This window comes from Chrysemys picta, chromosome 21 (genome assembly GCF_011386835.1).
Source record: "Chrysemys picta bellii isolate R12L10 chromosome 21, ASM1138683v2, whole genome shotgun sequence".
In the NCBI taxonomy this organism is placed as follows: Eukaryota; Metazoa; Chordata; order Testudines; family Emydidae; genus Chrysemys; species Chrysemys picta.
In genome coordinates, this window is record NC_088811.1 from 20,428,534 (window position 1) to 20,449,925 (window position 21,392).

At 46.5% G+C, this 21,392-nt stretch overlaps 1 protein-coding gene across 1 annotated transcript in view; it reads right to left on the bottom strand.

The window, feature by feature from the left end:
- The window catches only part of CCDC30 (coiled-coil domain containing 30), a 127,634-nt gene that overhangs the window by 100,676 nt on the left and 5,566 nt on the right, over nt 1-21,392 (bottom strand). The window contains exons 2-3 of the mRNA XM_065575188.1: nt 19,481-19,663; nt 15,922-16,042 (exon numbers count right to left, since the gene is read on the bottom strand). Coding sequence (XP_065431260.1) covers nt 15,922-16,042; nt 19,481-19,663 — 304 coding nt within the window. The remainder of the gene's footprint in view (nt 1-15,921; nt 16,043-19,480; nt 19,664-21,392) is intronic.

Genomic DNA, 21,392 nt, shown 5'->3' on the forward strand with positions numbered 1-21,392 from the left:
TTATTCATCCTCATTTCAAAATTTGCTTCCTATTTCCAGTTCAGGACAGAAAACGAGTGAGACACTCGGAGCATGGCAGTAGGACAGGAATTGAGGGTGGCTCTGGCTCTTACATACTGTCACACTGAGCCTTTAGATCTGCAATGGGTCATGTATGCGGCTCCACTGGTAACATCTTTAAATGGTCCTTGTCTCACCCCCGGGAGGTAGACAATTCTCGAAGGCGAGTCTTAGCAAGGGCCTCTTGTAAAGGAACAGGAAAAGCTAAAGCACCCTCCTATTTTGTTTGGTTACTTTTCTATTGGTAAGTGGCATTTGCCACACAGCTCCATAAACTCAGGCTGGATACAATCCAGTATAACAATCTCAACCTAAGCCTGAAGGCCAAATCAATTACATGTTTCCACTCCACATTCTGATGCATGCTTTATCTACCCTATGGATGGAAAACACCCTGCGGTTTCCTGTTTGTCTCCTCCCTTGATTTTAAACTGCAGCTTGCACAATGAATATACTAAGGTCACACGTGGCTGCCTTGCCGTTTTCCTGCACAAAGTGCAGCAAAATGCTTTTTTAATTTATTTTGCTGTTTAAAATACACCTGGCCGCATGTTCTAGATGCACAGCTAAGAAATATGACAACGCTAACATGAAAGATTCCCAAGAAATTATAAACTCTTCCTTACCCAGTAGCAGTTTCTGTAATCAGGATGATCACATGAACACTCACCCCACCCAGAAACCACATACACCCAACTGCTAGATTGAGCTTCATCTTCAAAAAATTCATATTTGACCTAGAATAGAAATGATTGTTCAGAGGGAATTAGTGGAAAATATGGGGGAGGGGTGTACCTTTAAATTTAGGACCAAAAGAGAGAGTGACACTTCAGCCAGGAAAGGACATATGAATCCCATATGAGGCCTTCACACTTCTGTCTCTCCGTGCTAATTCTAGGTTGAGCAAAGGAAGATCTATAGCTAAGCTTTAGTGGGAGCCAAGGCATGGAGCTGTGTCTATGGCAGGCTTTCAGCTGAAATATTTTGCACTGGCACTGACTCAGGCACAGGTCTGCTGTTGGGGACAATAATGGGGGTGCTCCAGGTGGCCCCCAGCGTTTTCAGCACTGTATGATCTAACCCTGCTTGGGTAAGAATGCCAGCATTTTGTCCACACTAGGGCTCCCACTGTTGCTATCGCTGCCAGAGCGACTCTAGTTTTAATTTGGGGCGGGGGGGCATTTTTCAGACTAAAGACTAGTGTAGACAGAGCTCCTCAGTACAAGGAAGCTTCTGAAATGAAGCTTATTTGTCTAGGAGAAGGGGGATGAATCCACGGTTCAAAAGGAATGACCCTGTGACTGCCACAGCCAGCACCTTGGAATACTATGGGGTAGCTCACAGACAGTGGAGATGGCCACTCAGCTGGGTAGACAAATAGACCACGGCAAGTCTGTCTGAAAACAGAGAGGCCACTTGGTCTTATGGATCAGAAATGCTATTGAGAGAGAAGGTGCAGAAATAATGAGGTGTTGGGGTCTCTGTGCCCCTCACTTTCCTTTTCTCTTCTCTGTCTCTTCCATCCCCCAAGGTCTCTACTTCCCTCCTCACCCTCCCAGGCACCAACATGATCTCCCCTTTCATTGCACCCCTACATAATCTCCCCCTTTGGTGTGCAATCTCTCCCCAATCCTGCTGAACCCCATCCATAGGGGTTCTCTCGCACCTTCCTCTGAAGCAGCTGGTGCTAGTCACTGTCTCAGACAAGATACTGGGTTAGAGAGACCAGTGGCCTGAACCAGTCCGGCCGTTCCTATGTTCCTACAGTATTTGTATCTCAGACAGGCATTCCCCTAATAGCCCAGCTGCAGAATAGCCCCAGCAGTATGATCTGGAGTAGCCCAGAGCCAACTACTTATAAATAGCAGCCTCCAAGTCTGGGCTGGAGAAACGGCTGCTCCTCTTTTATAGGATCACTATACTTCTTAGGTCATGTACTGGTGCCCAGTTACTATTTTTAGATTTTAAACTCTTTGGGGCAGGGACTGTGTTTTCTTTACCTTTGTACTGCACCTACTGCAACAATAATACACGTACTACAACAGGAATCAGCAATGTGATTGGCATTCTGCAGTTACTGTTCCATGCATTTCTAAAGTAAAAACTGAGACAGACCCAGACCAGTGGGGTACAGGAGTCTGGTAGAGGGCAAATATACTGGTCACTGGATGAGTAAAAAGCAACAAAGGGTCCTGTGGCACCTTTAAGACTAACAGAAGTATTGGGAGCATAAGCTTTCGTGGGTAAGAACCTCACTTCTTCAGATGCAAGTAATGGAAATCTCCAGAGGCAGGTATAAATCAGTCTGGAGATAACGAGCTTAGTTCAATCAGGGAGGGTGAGGTGCTCTGCTAGCAGTTGAGGTGTGAACACCAAGGGAGGAGAAACTGCTTCTGTAGTTGGATAGCCATTCACAGTCTTTGTTTAATCCTGATCTGATGGTGTCAAATTTGCAAATGAACTGGAGCTCAGCAGTTTCTCTTTGGAGTCTGGTCCTGAAGTTTTTTTGCTGTAAGATGGCTACCTTTACATCTGCTATTGTGTGGCCAGGGAGGTTGAAGTGTTCTCCTACAGGTTTTTGTATATTGCCATTCCTGATATCTGACTTGTGTCCATTTATCCTCTTGCGTAGTGACTGTCCAGTTTGGCCAATGTACATAGCAGAGGGGCATTGCTGGCATATGATGGCATATATAACATTGGTGGACGTGCAGGTGAATGAGCCGGTGATATTGTAGCTGATCTGGTTAGGTCCTGTGATGGTGTTGCTGGTGTAGATATGTGGGCAGAGTTGGCATCGAGGTTTGTTGCATGGGTTGGTTCCTGAGTTAGAGTTATGGTGTGGTGCGTGGTTGCTGGTGAGAATATGCTTAAGGTTGGCGGGTTGTCTGTGGGCGAGGACTGGCCTGCCTCCCAAGGTCTGTGAAAGTGAGGGATCATTGTCCAGGATGGGTTGTAGATCACTGATGATGCGTTGGAGAGGTTTAAGCTGAGGACTGTAGGTGATGGCCAGTGGAGTTCTGTTGGTTCCTTTTTTGGGCCTGTCTTGTAGCAGAAGGCTTCTGGGTACATGTCTGGCTCTGTTGATTTGTTTCTTTATTTCCTTGTGTGGGTATCGTAGTTTTGGGAATGCTTGATGTTGTCACGCACAATTATTTCAAATTTGGTGACAATATATACCTCCAGACCAGTGGCACCGCTATGGGCACCCGCATGGCCCCACAATATGCCAACATTTTTATGGCTGACCTGGAACAACGCTTCCTCAGCTCTCGTCCACTCATGCCCCTTCTCTACCTACGCTACATTGATGACATCTTCATCATCTGGACCCATGGGAAGGAGACCCTGGAAGAATTCCACCATGATTTCAACAGCTTCCATCCCACCATCAACCTCAGCCTGGACCAATCTACACGGGAGGTCCACTTCCTAGACACCACTGTACAAATAAGCGATGGCCACATTAACACCACCCTATACCGAAAACCCACCGACTGCTATGCCTACCTTCATGCCTCCAGCTTCCACCCCGGACACACCACACGATCCATCGTCTACAGCCAAGCACTGAGGTACAATCGCATCTGCTCCAACCCCTCAGACAGAGACCAACACCTACAAGATCTTCACCAAGCATTCTCAAAACTACGATACCCACACAAGGAAATAAAGAAACAAATCAACAGAGACAGACGTGTACCCAGAAGCCTCCTGCTACAAGACAGGCCCAAAAAAGGAACCAACAGAACTCCACTGGCCATCACCTACAGTCCTCAGCTTAAACCTCTCCAACGCATCATCAGTGATCTACAACCCATCCTGGACAATGATCCCTCACTTTCACAGACCTTGGGAGGCAGGCCAGTCCTCGCCCACAGACAACCCGCCAACCTTAAGCATATTCTCACCAACAACCACGCACCACACCATAACAACTCTAACTCAGGAACCAACCCATGCAACAAACCTCGATGCCAACTCTGCCCACATATCTACACCAGCAACACCATCACAGGACCTAACCAGATCAGCTACAACATCACCGGCTCATTCACCTGCACGTCCACCAATGTTATATATGCCATCATATGCCAGCAATGCCCCTCTGCTATGTACATTGGCCAAACTGGACAGTCACTACGCAAGAGGATAAATGGACACAAGTCAGATATCAGGAATGGCAATATACAAAAACCTGTAGGAGAACACTTCAACCTCCCTGGCCACACAATAGCAGATGTAAAGGTAGCCATCTTACAGCAAAAAAACTTCAGGACCAGACTCCAAAGAGAAACTGCTGAGCTCCAGTTCATTTGCAAATTTGACACCATCAGATCAGGATTAAACAAAGACTGTGAATGGCTATCCAACTACAGAAGCAGTTTCTCCTCCCTTGGTGTTCACACCTCAACTGCTAGCAGAGCACCTTACCCTCCCTGATTGAACTAAGCTCGTTATCTCCAGACTGATTTATACCTGCCTCTGGAGATTTCCAATTACTTGCATCTGAAGAAGTGAGGTTCTTACCCACGAAAGCTTATGCTCCCAATACTTCTGTTACTCTTAAAGGTGCCACAGGACCCTCTGTTGCTTTTTACAGATTCAGACTAACATGGCTATCCCTCTGATACTGGATGAGTAGTTTTCTGTTCCCTGAGTGACCAGAGCAGGGGCTGTACTAGAGTAATCAGGAACCTGCTAGAACCAGTTAAGGCAGGCAGGCTAATTAGGACACCTGGAGCCAATTAAGAAGAAGCTTCTAGAATCAATTAAGGCAGGCTAATCAGGGCACCTGGGCTTTAAAAAGGAGCTCACTTCAGTTTGTGGTGTGAGTGTGAGGAGCTGGGAGCAAGAGGTGCAAGGAGCTGAGAGTGAGAGGGTGTGCTGCTGGAGGACTGAGGAGCACAAGCGTTATCAGACACCAGGAGGACGGTCCTGTGGTCAGAATAAGGAAGGTGTTTGGAGGAGGCCATGGAGAAGTAGCCCAGGGAATTGTAGCTGTCATGCAGCTGTTACGGGAGGCACTATAGACAGCTGCAGTCCACAGGGCCCTGGGCTGGAACCTGGAGTAGAGGGCAGGCCTGGGTTCCCCCCAAACCTCCCAATTGACCTGGACTGTGGGTTCTTCTAGAGGGGAAGGTCTCTGGGCTGTTCCCCAACCCACATGGTGAATCTTTGAGGCAAGAAAATCTGCCAATAAGCGCAGGACCCACCAAGATAGAGGAGGAACTTTGTCACAAAACATAAAGCAACAGCTATTATTTATGGGGTTTGAGATAGTGGAACAAGGTGTAATCGCTTGGCGTACTACATGCACACATTTGAAATGCATTACCCCTACTCCCCCAAGAGAAAGGGCATGTAGGCAAAGGAATGATCTGCCTAGGCAGGTGGTTGGGGCAGTGTAGTGAGTCGGTGTGGCTCCCCTCCTGCCCAGAAGAGGGAGCCCACGTGCAGACCCCAGAGTGGGTGGGACCACCACCGCCTGTCCCCGCCCCCCGGAAGTCAAGGGGCGGGACAGGAAGTATAAAGGCCGGCCGCCACAGGGAGCAGACGTGCGGCCGGGAGCTCCCGGCCAGGAGACCGCCGAAGACCGAGGCCTGGACCCTAGCTGGCCCGAGCTACCCCGGGCATGCTACGAGGAGGAGCCACCGGAGCCCGCCTGCTCCCGTCACTGGGAGAATCCCTGGGAACCCCACCCCACCAACCCTGAGGGTGAGACCGGACCCGAACCCCTTCGCCCCTGCTGCTACCCAGAGGAGCCGCCTGAGGACCGTTGGCCGGACTTCCCGGCAGAGCTACCGGACTTGCCGCCGAGCCCGGGCAGCGAGGAGCCCATGCAGATGGACTGGCCCAATCCCGGCGCGATGAACGAGGTAGGCTTTGAGGGGGATCATGGAAGCAGCCCGGGGGTAGCCGACCCCGGTCCGGCTGTAACCGAGTGTGAGCCTATGTCAGTGTGTTGCGGTCTGGATACCCCACTGACCAGCAGCGGCAGCAACCGCTGTTAGGGCCCCGGGCTGGAACGCAGTGGAGTGGGTGGGCCTGCGTTCCCCCCTGCCACCCTCCGCACGGGTGGCAGGCTTCCCCCTCACCCAACGCTCGGCTACAGAAGCCTAGGCGTGCCTTGCCTGAACTGTCTATCCGCTCAGCCCCTGCAAACAAGGGCCTGAGCTCACTGTGTTTGCCCCGCCCTGATCCAGGGCCTGAGCTCTGAACTGTCTGCTCGCTCAGCCCCTGCAAACAAGGGCCTGAGCTCACTGTGTTTGCCCCGCCCTGATCCAGGGCCTGAGCTCTGAACTGTCTGCTCGCTCAGCCCCTGCAAACAAGGGCCTGAGCTCACTGTGTTTGCCCCGCCCTGATCCAGGGCCCGGGCTCCTGAACTGCTTGCTCGCTCAGCCCCTGCAAACAAGGGCCTGAGCTCACTGTGTTTGCCCCGCCCTGATCCAGGGCCTGGGCTCCTGAACTGTTCGCTCGCTCAGCCCCCTGCAGTCAAGGGCCTGAGCTTTAACTGTGGTTGCTCCGGCCCTGCACCAAAGAGCCGGAGTTTCGGAACTAACTAACTGCTTGTTCCCACAGTAGTGAGTCGGTGTGGCTCCCCCTCCTGCCCGGAAGGGTCGAGCCCCGGCTAGGACCTATTACAGGCAGGCTTTCTAGAAGCTGGCAAGGCGAACCTTGACAAAAAACTTGAGGGGCACAGGAAACTTCTGCTCTTGAGGGGAGGCCTCTCTGAGCCCATCAACTGTTATAGAAGGAACGACAAGTTAAATATTAGCAAGATAGAGCAAAGCAGGAATTTGGAATCAATTTACCCCTGGGGAAACCAGGAAATCTGACTTGTAACAAAATAACCCACCAAGACACCCAGCTATTTTGGTTAGGAGCGGGAGTTTTTACTGATATAGTTATACAGGTATAAGCCCTAGTATGGACGAATTGTACTGGTACAAGGGTGTCATCGACAAGTGTAATCTATTTCCCCCCCAAATGGCAATAAGCTATGCCGGTACAAGCATTTAGGTTCCAGTAGAACTGAGCCCAGACTAGGAGGGGGCTACACAACTGGCCTGGTTAAATTGTTGAACTGGGTATGCGTCGGCAGGCTCTTAGGCTAGAGCCCGCTATATCGTCTCCTGTGTCACTTTTCAGACAAACTGCAATGTGCTCCTAATGAGAGCAGTGGAGACCCGATGCTATAGTTGTCTCTCATAAAAGCTGTTGGTACCTCAGCACACAAGCAATCGATCTACCCTACAAAAACACTGAGCCTAGTAGAAGAGAGCTGTTGAAATGGATTGCAACCTGCCTCAAGGACAGGAAACTGTTCACTGCAGAGAGAGGCACTAAATGAGGTGCCCCCTAGGACCAATAATTGAGCATAAAGTCAGCGGTAGCTGGATCCTGAGGATAACATAAGCTATACCACAGCTTTATTCCTGTGGTTATAAGGGCAGTTTAATAGACCACTAACTAAATCACTGTGTTTTACTCGATCACTCTAGAACTTTTGACTGATTTTTGTACCTGCCTCAGTCTCTGGTCCAGCCATTTCTCGTTTATTGGGATTTTCTTACAAGACCTGTTTTCTTCTCTATACATCTCTCTTCTTCACACAGGAGTCCAAGTTTCTCCTATAACGCAGTCTCTACGTTTTCACCAGTAAGTGACATCACCTGGTAAATACGTTGTTAGAGGACCATCATGCTTGCTTTGTACAATATTCTACTCACCCAAAACCTTAATAACCAAAGAAATCCAAAGTTAGGGCATAACTATCAAACAGTCCATGCCACCGGCCCATCTTGTAGGATACTGTCACTGACACTCTACTTTCCCTTACACGTTGCATTATACTGTAAAACCTTAACGCTCACAGCAGCAACAGGGTCAGTGATACAGTGAGCAAAGACCCAAGTGTTTGTAACAAACGTATATGCCCTCAGTGTTCCCTTAACTTGCACCCTGATTGCCATGTCCGCTCTGGGCATTGTGACAGCCAGAGAATAACCAGAATGTAAGAATACAGGAATGACACAATACATCCCTAGAATACCCCCTGGTACCAGGGGCTTCTGCAGGGTTGGGGTGCAGAGACACTGTGGCTAGCTCTGTCTCTGCCAAAGAGGACCCCTATGCTAGGGATATGCCCAGGGCAGGGTGGGCAGGATCTTTATGGCTGTTTTGTGGCCACCAATGAAGTGGGACCATCGTCCTGGGTGATGGGAACGTCTTATTCTGATTCTTGCAAGTTGACTCAGGATCTCAAGACTTATCTACTTAGTGGTGCATTCCAGGTGATTATTGGCCCAGTATACAGAGGAGGGTGTATTCTGGATCATATTTATGGACTGGGATTGGACCTTGTCATGGTCAGCACACCGTCCCCTTTGTGCACAGATCTAGTCTTACCCAATTCCTCTCAAAGCAGAACTGATTGCCTGGCTTTGCTTTCAGACTGTCTCGGAGTACTCTGGTTTCAGAATTCTCTGCAGGAAAATACTGCAGCTGATGTACCAGGCCATTGTGGTCATCATGTTATCATTGGCCATCACAGGCCCCATGTTCACAGCATGTTTGGGGACAGCTGACAAACAGACAGACCTGCACCCATCAGGAGGAGCATTGCTTAGTCTAGCTGGTTGTGGCAAAGCCTTTTTGCAGTATATGCCATGGCTAAGGTGAAGGCCAAGCTGTCGTCTTAGGTGATGTCTACATTACAGCCTATGTTGGCAAAACTTATATGTCACTCAGATGTGAATATTCCAACCCCGGAGCGACATTAGTGTTTGAGTGCACAGTGCTATGTCGACAGGACAGCTTCTCCTGCCAACGTAACTTATGCTGCTCGCGGAGGTGGTTTTTCTATGCTGACGGGGGAGCTTTCTCCTGTCGGCACAGAGCGTCTTCACCAGACATGCTGCAGCGGCGCAGCTGTAGCAGTAGCTGCACTGCTGCACCGCTGTACGTACAGACATGGCCTTAGTTGGAACATCTATCCAGAGTAGACCAGTGGAACGGTCTCATTCTCACTAACCACTGCCCCGTCTCAGGCCTTCCATTTTGGTGAAGGAGAGAGAGAGAAAGTTGTGCAGAAGTAGCTCTACTACTGTCTGGAAGGTTTTAATATCCTTGACCTATCTGTGGTCTGGTTAGAGTTTGTGGGAGCCAGGCATTCTGTGTGGAGGGTGCTGGAGCTTGGAGCTCTCGTTGGGGCTCCAGAGAATGGAGTCAGGATCATCCATTTGCTCCGGCTGTTGCTGGAGGAAACTAGGTGGTAGAGAAGTGTTTATAGGGGCGGGGTGGGAACGGTGGTTGTAACAAGCTGGCGTTGTTTTGTGGACTGGTCTAGATTACTGGCAGTATGTGGACAACATTGATTTAATTATGTTTTACTGATGTAAATGAAGGCTTAGACAGTGAGTGCGTGTTATCAATAAATATCCCAGGAGCTGCAGCAACTGCTTTAGCTAAGACTGCATAATAGTTTCCATACATAAGAATTATTTGCATAACAGTGACATCCCAGCCCAAGTCGCTGATAACACTCCTCACCTCCCCCCCCCCCCCCCCACACAAAAAAATATAGGAACTATGTGAAACTGAAGTTTAACTGGGACCCACACAGATCCCTTGGGAATTCTGCACATAAACCAGCAAACCCGCCCACCCCCAAATTAACCCACTGATAGAAGCTTGGCTCACTCCGTCGATTACACAAACGGCTTCCTACTCACAGTCTAATACTCACACCCTTGGAAATCTTAAAAAGCAAGAAAGCCATCCGTTCAGATGATGGAAGCAAAGTCACAATGAGAAGAGAGAAAGATGTGTTATCATCTACGAGATTTATGTTGTTTGCCTGCCACCTAGTGGAGAAAAGACAGGGAAGGGAATGGCAACTCAGTGATCAGATTCTCAGGAAGATAGAGGTGCAATCCCACGGCCATAGGTCACTAGTCATTTAAAACACTTGGTGGCCAAGATCTTTTTAAAAGAGACATTTTGGGTGCCCAGAGAAACCTTAAAAAGGCCCAATTTTCAGAGAGGGCTGAGCACCCACTCTTTGAAAATCAGGCCCTTCAAGGTGTCAAAATCAAGGTTTTGGGCCTTCAAAATCACTAATCAATTTTGAAAGTCTTGGCCCTTGATTTTCAAGTACTAAACAACTTACAGTGACTATCAAAAGGCACAGAAACAAATATATAGACAAGGTAAATTCCAAGCAAATAAATCTACTGTTAATTTAGTACAAGGTTCAGAAAACAAGTGCTCAAAAGTTACAAATTCCAAATGTAAACGCAGAACACACCCTTAGCGCTCTCTCTCTCTCACTCTCTCTGCCCGCTAATGCAGAAATACTTCCAACCCTTGTTGCTGGTGATACTCAATGAGGGCAGGGTGAGTCAATTTTATGTATTTTTTTAATTTAGAGAATATCACTAATAAAGCTTTAGAATAGTAAAAAGTGAGAGAATTCTAGAAGTCCAATTTCCTTACTATTTATGCTGTTTATTCACTTTTTACAATTTGCTCAGATTGGATTATGGCAATCACAAAGTTTAAGGCCAGAAGGGACCATTAGATCATGTAGTCCAGTGGTTTTCGACCTGTGGTCCGTGGACCCCTGGGTTCACAAACTATGTCTAAGGGGTCTGCAAAAAGTGACTATAAAAATAAAAGAACAGGAGTACTTGTGGCAGCTTAGAGACTAACATTTATTTGAGCATAAGCTTTCGTGGGATAAAACCCACTTCGTCAGATGCATGCAGTGGAAGACCCAGTAGAAAAATATATATACACAGAACACAGGAAAAAATGGGTGTTGCCATACCAACTGTAACAAGGGTAATTAATTAAGGTGAGCTATTAGGTGAGCTATTATCAGCAGAAGGAAAAAAAACCTTTTGTAGTGATAATCAGGATGGCCCATTTCCAACCGTTGACAAGAAGGTGTGAGTAACAGTAGGGGGAAAAATATAGCTAGGAGTACTGGTAGCGTAGGGCCTGAGGAGAGAGTCCACATAGCCAGACAATCCTGTTGTCAGGGTGCCAATGCCTGAGATGATGGGGCGTCCAGGATTTCCAGGTTTATGGATCTTGGGTAGCAGATAGAATACCCCTGACCCGGGTATTAGGGGTGTGTCTGTGCGGATTTGTTCTTGTGCTTTTTCAGGGAGTTTCTTGAAGTGGGTTTTAGCCCACGAAAGTTTATGCTCAAATTTTGTTAGTCTCTAAGGTGCCACAAGTATTCCTCGTTCTTTTTGCTCATACAGACTAACATGGCTACCACTCTGAAACCTATGAAAATAAAGTTTCAGATGCCAGAAAAGGCATTCCGTTTTTCTGATCAATGAAAGTCTGTGAATATCTCCACGCACGGGTCAAAACCTTGGAAGTGTTGTCATTCCCATAGAACCCACAGTTTAGCGCCCTTTCTCACGCTGCATCGAATTGCAGTACTGAGTACATGCAGCATTTATAGCTGAATTCTGCTCAGTCCGTTTTCAGTCTAAGACTTCTATGGTTGGGGTCTGTGGACCACAGGATGAATTTCCAAAGGGGTCCGCACCGCCATTCAAAATTTTTTAAGGGTCCACAAATGAAAAAAGGTTGAAAACCACTGATCAAGTCTGACCTCCTGTATATCAGGTCCTTAGTACTGCAATGTTTGGGTTTCAAATCCTGCAGGGGAATATTTACTTGTTTAATAACAACCGTTTTCACTGGCATTTTTTTAAATTATGGAAACTTTCCTATTGGTTTTATAAAAACTCATTTCTTGTTGCACACTGTGACCCTTAGCCAGCCTCTCCCAGATGGCCTGTAAATTACCTCCTCCCAGCTCTGCCCAAACTGGCTGCAAAGGCCTCTCAAACAAACAAACCTTGGAGGGGCGGGGGGTAACTCATCACAACAAAATGGAGTCCCTGAGGGGTGCCATTTTCCCAGTGCTCCTCCACAGCTTGGAAGCAAAGTCAAAGCAGCTCAGTCTTAGGGCTTGTCTACACTACCGACCGGATCAATGGGCAGCGATTGATCCAGCGGGGGTCGATTTATCATGTCTAGTATAGAGACGATAAATCAACCGCCGATCTCTGGTACTCCACCTCAACGAGAAGCACAAGGGGAATTGACAGGAGAGCATCTCCCGTCGACACACCGCAGTGAAGACACCACGGTAAGTAGATCTAAGTACGTCAACTTCAGCTATGTTATTCACGTAGCTGAAGTTGCATAACTTAGATCAATCCTCCTTCCCTCCCTCCCCCCGGGCTCTCCCAAGCCTGGGAGAGGTTAGCAGATCCTCTTCCTACCAGTCTCTTTCTCCCTCCTTCCCAGAACTCATCCTGATTGGCTGAGAGAAGGGAGCTCTGCCCCCTCCCTCCCACATACTACAAGGCTCCTGGCCCCAGGTCCTAAACAAAATAGTAGCCTGGGGTTTTCCCAGATACCATCATCCCAAGACCACACCCTCTCTCTCAGCATCTGTCGCTATCCTTCCCTGGGTTTGTCTGCACCAGAACTCCTGGAATGGGATAGTCTGCCTGCCCTGTCTAGAACTTCCCCTTCTGACTTTAAAGGGCCAGTATACCATAACCATTACACACCACCATCCTTTTACACTCTCCTCAGAGCAAGCCCATGGTCCTGCTCTCCAGACTTTACCCAGGGGGGGAAAAATTGCATTGGTTTCCCAGGTTAGTACCAGGCCAGAAGGACAAAGGGCTATAGGGCCAGGTACCAGCAGGTGATTCCACTGTTTGTCTTTCATAGTTTCGAACCATCATAAAGGCACGTGACCAGTGACTAAAGTGACTACCCATGAGGTAGTAATATAGCGTACCCACTGCCCATTAAACTACTAGCCATTCCTTGGTGGTGGAACACAGAGTTTTTCCAGGCAAAAAGCTTGTGACTTAGTTATAGGACAGAATGCTCCCCTTCAAACTCTTGTGAGAGAACAGTCCCCAAACCTAGTTGTCACACAAATGAGTGATCAGAATTGGGGAGTGTAATATTATAGGCTGGGAGCATAAAATGTCTTTCAAATGACTGAGGCCTCTTTCATGCTGATCAGTCCCATTCACCAGTTTTGGAAACAACTGCTTCATCAGTTCAGTTAATGGAGTGGCTAGGACAACAAACTGGGCTACAAATAGTCTGTAATATCCTGCTAACCGCCAGAAGTGCCCACAGTTGTTTCTTTGTGGTAGAAACTAACCAATTCTTCAGGGCCTCTATTGAATCCTTCGAGGGCTGAATGCATCCATTCCCAACCTAGCAGCTTAGGTATTTTATTCTTCGTTCCTGAATCTGCACTTTTTAGGTAGGCTGTGAGCCCAGCTGCTCCAACACATAATCCGTGAATCACGGGAATGTAGTAAGTGCTTTGTGCAACACAAGAGACGCCAAGGTGAACTGAAGTAGACCAAAAGGGGTGGCAAAAACAGTCCCTCTCTGGAGATCCGGTGATGGGGGGAAATCTGCTGGTAACCAGATCCAAGGCTGGTGTCATCTTTTTAGGATGAGCATTTCAGAGAGAACATTTTTTCTGTATAAATGTTACTTTGGTATCCTGTAACCAAGCAGCCTGCTTTAAAGCAACATCATAGCCCCGGTGGGAACAGAACTGCAGGGTCTGAGCCTAAGCCAGACCTACGGTGGCGATCATGGTTGATACATGAGAGACTGCGCAACCCACCAAGTGGGAAAATGGGGTAGAATTACCCCAAGATCTAGAGGGGATGGATTCAGACACCTGGAGGGGTCAGAGGAGCAGTTTGCCCCATAACTGTGACAAGTTCTAGATAGAGTCTCTAATGCCAAGTGCCCCAGCGTGACCAGTTGTTCCATCATGCAAAGGATGCATTGTATTACAATGGTTCTACAAGAGGGGGGGACCCTTCCATCCTTAACTATGAGATCCAGCTCTCCTTGTGGTCACTGCCCATACAAAAACAAGGAGAAAGTCCTGTGGACGTGTGGGATATCTCACAGATTGCAAAGATATGGCAATAACCTATCACCATCTTTTGCATCTGTTTCCACAAATTTCTGGAGCATTAATTTCAGGGTACGGTGAAATCACTCCACCAGTTGGTCTGTAGTACAGGTGGTTTTACCTTCAGTAGCTGCCATACCTCTTAACATGTGGGACACAACGTTAATCCCCACCCAATAAGGCTCTCTGTGGGCAACTCTTCCCAGGAGATATGTGGTGTTTGATCTAGTGGTCCCTCTTGTACCCCTGTGGCAGCCACATTCTCACTGCTGTGATCAGTGGAAGTACTTCCCCGGTTCTCATCTGAGGTGGCCATTTCATTTTCCCTTCCCTAGTGTGATTCAAATTCACCCTGGCTTCACCCTGCCTTCCATTTCCAGCTTCTGGACTTCCAAGGACAGAACCAAACTTTACAAAGATCTGAGTCCACCAGGAGGAGTGCAAGCATAAATCCCTCGGGTGGGCTCTCTCCTTCTTGTCTGGGTCCTGACTGTAGAGCAATAGCTGAATCCAGTAAGTCCCAGAAATGCTTCCAGTCTCATCCAATCACCATCAGCCTGGGTAAGGTTCTTGAGATTTCTACTGGAATCTCCTCTTCATGATTCCCCATCCACATGACAACAATAGGAGTGGGATGAGGCTTTACATCTGAAACAGATATGTGTTTAGCAAGTGGTCTGCTGGTATCAGATCCCCTCAGACTGGTGTCTGGCTACATCCTGAGTCCACTAGGCCAGATGTGGTTTTCCCTTCAGTTTGGACAGGCAGCAGAAATCCTCCAGGTGCCTTATCTGATACACATACCGTAAAGCTACAAGTCTGCTCCTGTCCTGAAAAATCTCACTCCATTAGTAGTCAGAATGTCTTTATCTATCCAAGCCAACTGCACCAAAAGCACTGCCTGAAACCCTCAGATTGCCAAGAGCAGGGCAAAGAATCAGGCTCCTGTCACCTCTCCACTCTCTGCTGCACAGAAACGGCACTACTGTGTATGCATCACTCCCCTTTTACTCACTGGTCCAACACACACCAGTCACAAAAAGAAAAGTTAAGGAAAACTGCAGCGGGCTATGAAAGGTATTTAAACACAATATCCAGCAGAATTACAAAGAAAAGCAGTCACTAAAAAAGCATAAAATTATCCCTGTTGGAAGGGATCGCAGGGGTTTAGGAAACAGGACCATTACTCACAGAAACTGAAATATGAACACAATAATTATATTAAACATAATTAAGAAGCTAACATAAACTGACATTGTGAAATTGTAACATCATCTATCAGGGCTGAGAATAAGTCACTATTAGAAAGACACCAGGTCTTTCAAAGTTATTTTAAAGTAAACTCTGAGCCTGATCCCATTCTGACTGAAATCAATGACAAAACTCATTGGCTTCAGTGGGAGCAGGATTGGACCCCTTTTGGTTAACTGAATAAATACATTACTTTATAACAACTCTGAATGTCTGTTCTCCTGCTGTTTCTAGTGGTGCAGCTGATTCTGCTCTGTTCTGCAAACTGAGTGCCTCTTGGAAATATTATTAAAATTGCAGCCACACTGAAAGAGGCAGCAACCCCATTCACTGAATGGAGACAACGAAATAAAGACCAGTATTGCTAAACTGATTTAAAATTTAATTTTAATGGTATACAATAATTTATACATACATTCTGTCTACCTAGATAACTGTATATTACACAGACTTATCTATAACATTTTGTTCTCTAAAGTACAAGAAGAAATCACTCGTTTCCTACAAGGCAGCACTCAGCCAGCTTCCCTGAATAACCTGTAGTCCCTGACATTTGTTACAGCACAAATACTGAAGCACTTTCAGAGAAAGGAGAGAGGGATTACCCTGCTGGAGTTGCAGTTGTGTAAACTCAATTTTGAGTTGTTCATTTTCTTTTTCAAACTCAGTGGTGAAAGCGTCTCGCTCTGCTGTGAGGCTACGGACATGGCCCACATAATTCTCCACCTAGAAACAAAGAGAGCAACAAGATTTCAAACTTTGGATGTGTGACTTTCATTTACAAACAAGTCATTAGCATCACTAGCTCACATAGTACCCTCAGAAGTTACTGTATGACCCCCAATGCACTTCTGCCAGGAAGAAATGAAACACTCACAGAGTAGCACTTTGTTGTGTTCTTTAAAAGTTTAAGGATTTTGTGACTACAAAGGCTCTATTCATTTCTCTCTCCTGAGGGGTCACTAAAATTGACTGAAAGGCCCAACATTAGGGAAAGGGAAATAGCCCAGGGAGGCGCACAATGGCATGGACACCAAAAACCCTGGTGTGTGCATATGCATGTGTGCATGCGCCTTTTTGTGCGTACCTGTGTGCATGTTTTAAACACACAGTGTTTAAAGTCTAAGCTACAGTCTGAGTTACTAGCTAGCTAACTATGAAAAACCGGACCCAAAGAGGCAACCAAAGGACAGAACTGATGGGGGCGGGGGGGGAAGCATTGACACTGAACTATACTCCAAACAAACTGCAGCTTTGGCAGCCAGAAGGAGTTGAAGAGAGTTTAGAGCCACCCTCCAAACCCTACGTAAGAGGAGGAGATGGGGAGTGAGTGGCCCCAACGGATGGTACATTCTAGAAAATTCTGAGCATGCAGGCCAGGCCATATTTGTGCCAAGAATAGAGGTCCATATGGCCAATTCCCATTCAAAGCAGAATGGGGATCACCCACATATAGGAGTAAAAATAAGCCTCATAATGGAACATTGATTGCAGCCTTAACTATGGAGTCATGACCAGCTTGCCTCTCTAATTCGGCTATGTGCGAGATGGAAAGAACCGTTGATTTTCAATGCCCAGAGTGATCTGTGGAGCTAGTACAGCCATCTTGTACTTGTCACCTGCACAGACTTTTTATATGGAATTAAATGAGTCACAAGCTTGGAAACCCCCAGTGCCATTTTCCATAGCAACTTCCTCACTTTGAAACCCGTGAGCTTAACACAACGTTTTTTGTTTTCAATTTCTCCTATGTTAATTAAATTAAAAAAAAAAACACCTTTGTGAATGCAGAGTTAAGGTTTCCCGGGGACAGCTCCAGAACATCTAGTTCAACAAAACTCAAACTTCAGAAAACCAGGAAATACAAAGTTAAAGTATATGCCCATGTACCCTTAACTCTGCCCCTACCCCCAAGCTGGCAATTGCCACTGGGAGTTACTGCATGCACTGCAACTGCATTCAGTGTGAGAGCTATAGTTGTAGTGAATGGTCTGAATCGTGGAGGTGTTGGTGGGGCAGGTTGGTAGAAGTGTGTTTTTGAGCTGAGGAGATGGGGATTCGTTTTAGGAGCATCACAGAGCTGTGACTGATTTTGGGCCCAGCCCATGTGTGCGAGTAAAGGAAAGGGAGGTATATGTATCTTGAGAATGTAGCCTGCATCATCTTATTGCAAAATTGTGTAGGTTGTCTCAAGACACCTCCCCCACTCCCCTCCTGTGCCTTCCCCCAGGAATTGTCGGTAGGGTGGGATATGAGAGCAGTCCATAGGTTTAATGATGGGTAAAGGAAAATATAGATTTAGATGGTATCCTATGTGAATCAGTACCGTAATTTAATTTCACAAGTGTGGTATTCTGTTGGGAGACTAGGCTATGTGTTTGAGTGCAAGGCAGGTGCAGATAGCTCTTTTCCTTTACAGTGAAAAGGCAGAGGTGAGCATGTGTGATATGGAGCAATGCTCAAAGAGGGCAAAGTTATGATGATGCGGGAGTGTACCTTAACACTGTATTTCCTAGTTTTCAGCAATGCTTTCCTTCATCTCTTGGCTATTCAGGAAAGTGATGGTGACATCACAGAAATATTGCACAAAGTTATGTATACCAAATGTCAGGTGACTCTGGACACCTAACTGGAGGTGACACAGAGAGTATGGCCTGGTCTACACTGCGGGAGGGATCGATCTAAGTTACGCAACTTCAGCTACGTGAATAGTGGAGTTGAAGTTGACGTACTTAGATCTACTCACTGCAGTGTCTTCACCACGGTAAGTTGACGGCTGATGCTCTCCCGTCGACTCCGCCTGTGCCTCTCGCCCTGGTGGAGTACTGGAGTCGACGGGAGAGCGGTTGGCAGTCAATTTATCGTTTCTAGTCTAGATGCGATAAATCGACCCCCGCTGGATCGATCATTGCCTGTCGATCCAGCGGGTAATGTAGACAAGCCCTAAGATAGCTAAAGCTGCCCACCAACTAACTGAACTCTTGCTGCATAAACTTATGCTGGATTTTGTAATCTTTCTAAATACAATTTGGCATTATCCATTAAGTCAGTAAAAAAGCACTATTATCCCTAATTTAGAGTAACTCATATGCAATCCGTTGCTAACTTGCACTGAGTGATCTGATAATTAAAATGAATCCATTTTTAATTTTATCCTGATAACAAACAATGCTCATAGAGACAAAAAGGCATCCTTTAACAATTGGAAGTCAAATCCTACTGAGGAAAATAGAAAGGAGCATAAACTCTGGCAAGTCAAGTGTAAAAGTATAATTAGGCAGGCCAAAAAAGAATTTGAAAAGCAACTAGCAAAAGACAAGAACTAACAGCAAAACATTATTTAAATACATCAGAAGTAGGAAGCCTGCCAAACACTCAGTGGGGCCACTGGACAATTGTGCTAATGGGTCACTCAAGGAAGACAAGGCCATTATGGAGAAACCAAATGAATTCTTTGCATCAGTCTTTACTGCAGAGGATGTGAGGGAGATTCGCACACCTGAGACATTCTTTCTGGGTGACAAATCTGAGAAACTGTCCCAGACTGAGGTGTTGATAGAGGAGATTTTGTAACGAACTGATAAATTAAATAGTAATGAGTCACCAAGACTTGATGGTATTCACCCAAGAGTTCTGAAGGAACTCAAATATGAAATTGCAGAACTAGTAAGTATAGTATGAAACCTATCATTTAAATCAGCTTCTGTAACAGAAGACTGGATGATAGCTAATGTAAACAGCAATTTTTAAAAAAGGCTCCAGAGGCGATCCTGGCAAATTACAGGCAAGTAAGCTTAACTTCAGTACCAGCCAAATTGGTTGAAACAATAGTAAAGAACAGAATTATCAGACACATAGCTGAACGTGATTTGTTGGGGGAAGAGTCAGCATGGCTTTTGTAAAGGGAAATCATGCCTCACCACTCTATTAGAATTCTTTGAGGGTGTCAACAAACACGTGGACAAGGGTGATCCAGTGGCTATAGCGTATGTGGCCTTTTAGAAAAGCTTTGACAAGGTCCCTCACCAAAAGCTCTTAAGCAAAGTAAGCAGTCATGGGATAAGAGGGAAGGTCCTCTCCTGGATCAGTAACTGGTTAAAAGTGAAATCCTAATAGAAAGCACAAATATTTATGAAGATTACTCGAATGTCAAGTAGTTCTTACCTCTCTCATTTCTTCTGCTTGCTGTTGTCTAAGATTCTCTAAGTCCTGACTAGCAGACCGTAACTTGTCTTCATTACACAGGAATAATTGCCAAACATAACAAAGTTGCTCATCTGCAGAAGCTGAAGGGTCGATTCCTTCTTCCTTGAGCCTCTCAAGTATGTCTTCCACCTGTACTTTTTCCTGTCAGAATAAATCATCAAAATGTAACCTACTCAAACATCTAATACAGGGATGGCCAACCTGAGCCTGAGAAGGAGCCAGAATTTACCAATGACCATTGGCAAAGAGCCACAGTAATACATCAGCAGCCCCCCCATCAGCTCCCCCATCCCCGCTCCCAGTGCCTCCCACCCACCGGCAGCCCCACCGATCAGTGCCTTCCCCTTCCCGATCAGTCGTTTTGTGGCATGCAGGAGGCTCTGGAGGGGAGGAGGGAGGAGCAAGGGCACGGCAGGCTCAGAGGAGGCGGGAAGGGGTGGAGTGGGGGCAGGGCCTGTGGCAGAGCCAGGGATTGAGCAGAGAGCACCCCCCGGCACATTGGAAAGTTGGCGCCTGTAGCTCCAGCCCCGGAGTCAGTGCCTATACAAGGAACCACATATTAACTTCTGAAGAGCCGCATGTGGCTCCGGAGCCACAGGTTGGCCACCCCTGATCTAAAACATTTCCTCCTGGGAAAGATTTGTGTGGGCATAATATTTCTGAACCAGTAAAAGTTAAGTTGTAATTAATGTGCACTTAATGGCAATGCAGAAAACAAATAAAACGAATGTGATGGAAGCATATGACTCCCAAAGGCATTTAATCATATCAAATTTGATTACTCTTATTTGATGAGAGGGATTTGGGATATGAGGATCCTTGGCCTTATGTCCCGTTATGGGAAGCAATTCAAAAATATACCATAGAGATTACCAGACTCACATACCATACACTTGTTTGGATTCTATTCCAAAACTCAAGGATTTCTGCAATCACTTAATAACGGCTGATAGCAGCTCCCAGCTAACCAATTTTGGAAATTTTAGAGAAAGACAGGTGTTTCCTGATCTATTGATTGTATGTTAATCAGTATTCCCAAGTTAGCATTCTGTGTTTGGAAGGGTCCTGCTTCAAGATCAGACCCAGAGTTACTATGAGGACCCTGATGCTCATGTGAAAGACATTCACACTTAGGAAAGGCCTCTTGATTGTAATGTTTTTATTAAGACAATTAGCAAATTCAAACACTCCAAAGCAAAATGGGTAGAGATAATACAGAATGGTCAAGACGTCCTGCAGCAGGGCATTTGTACACCATCTCTTGCGGATATCTATGATCAATGAGACGAGTGGTCCTATCTCTGGCATGCCAAGAAGATCCCAAGAGGGTAGGCTGAGATTATAGGGTTACATGGCAGCCATGAATATTCATAAAGATGTCTGGCATCCTTTCTCCATATCTAAACTTCCTCACCCTAATAATGTTGAGGGTGCCCTCCTCTGAAACGTTATTATGCCATTTACCTCAAGCTTATTAGTATATATGTCAATTGGTTGCCATTGCATTCTTGTGGTTGAACATCTGCTGGTGATGTTCCTATCTTAAAATATCCAAAACTAGAATCAACTGGCATCCAGCAGTTACCTATCAGTTTAATCATACTTGTTTATTACAACATTCTATCTTATGATATCTTATGATCCAGGGTTACTCCTGGTTAGCTGCTTATGCTAAGACTTATGCTAAGGGTATGTCTATACTACCCGTCGGATCGGCAGGTTGTGTTCAATGTATTGATCCGCTAATCGACGCCCGTACTCCACCTCGGCAGGAGGAGTAAGTGGAATCAACGGGGGAGCCGCGGCAGTCGACTCACCGCCGTGAGGACGGCCAGGTAAGTCGAACTAAGATACTTCGACTTCAGCTACA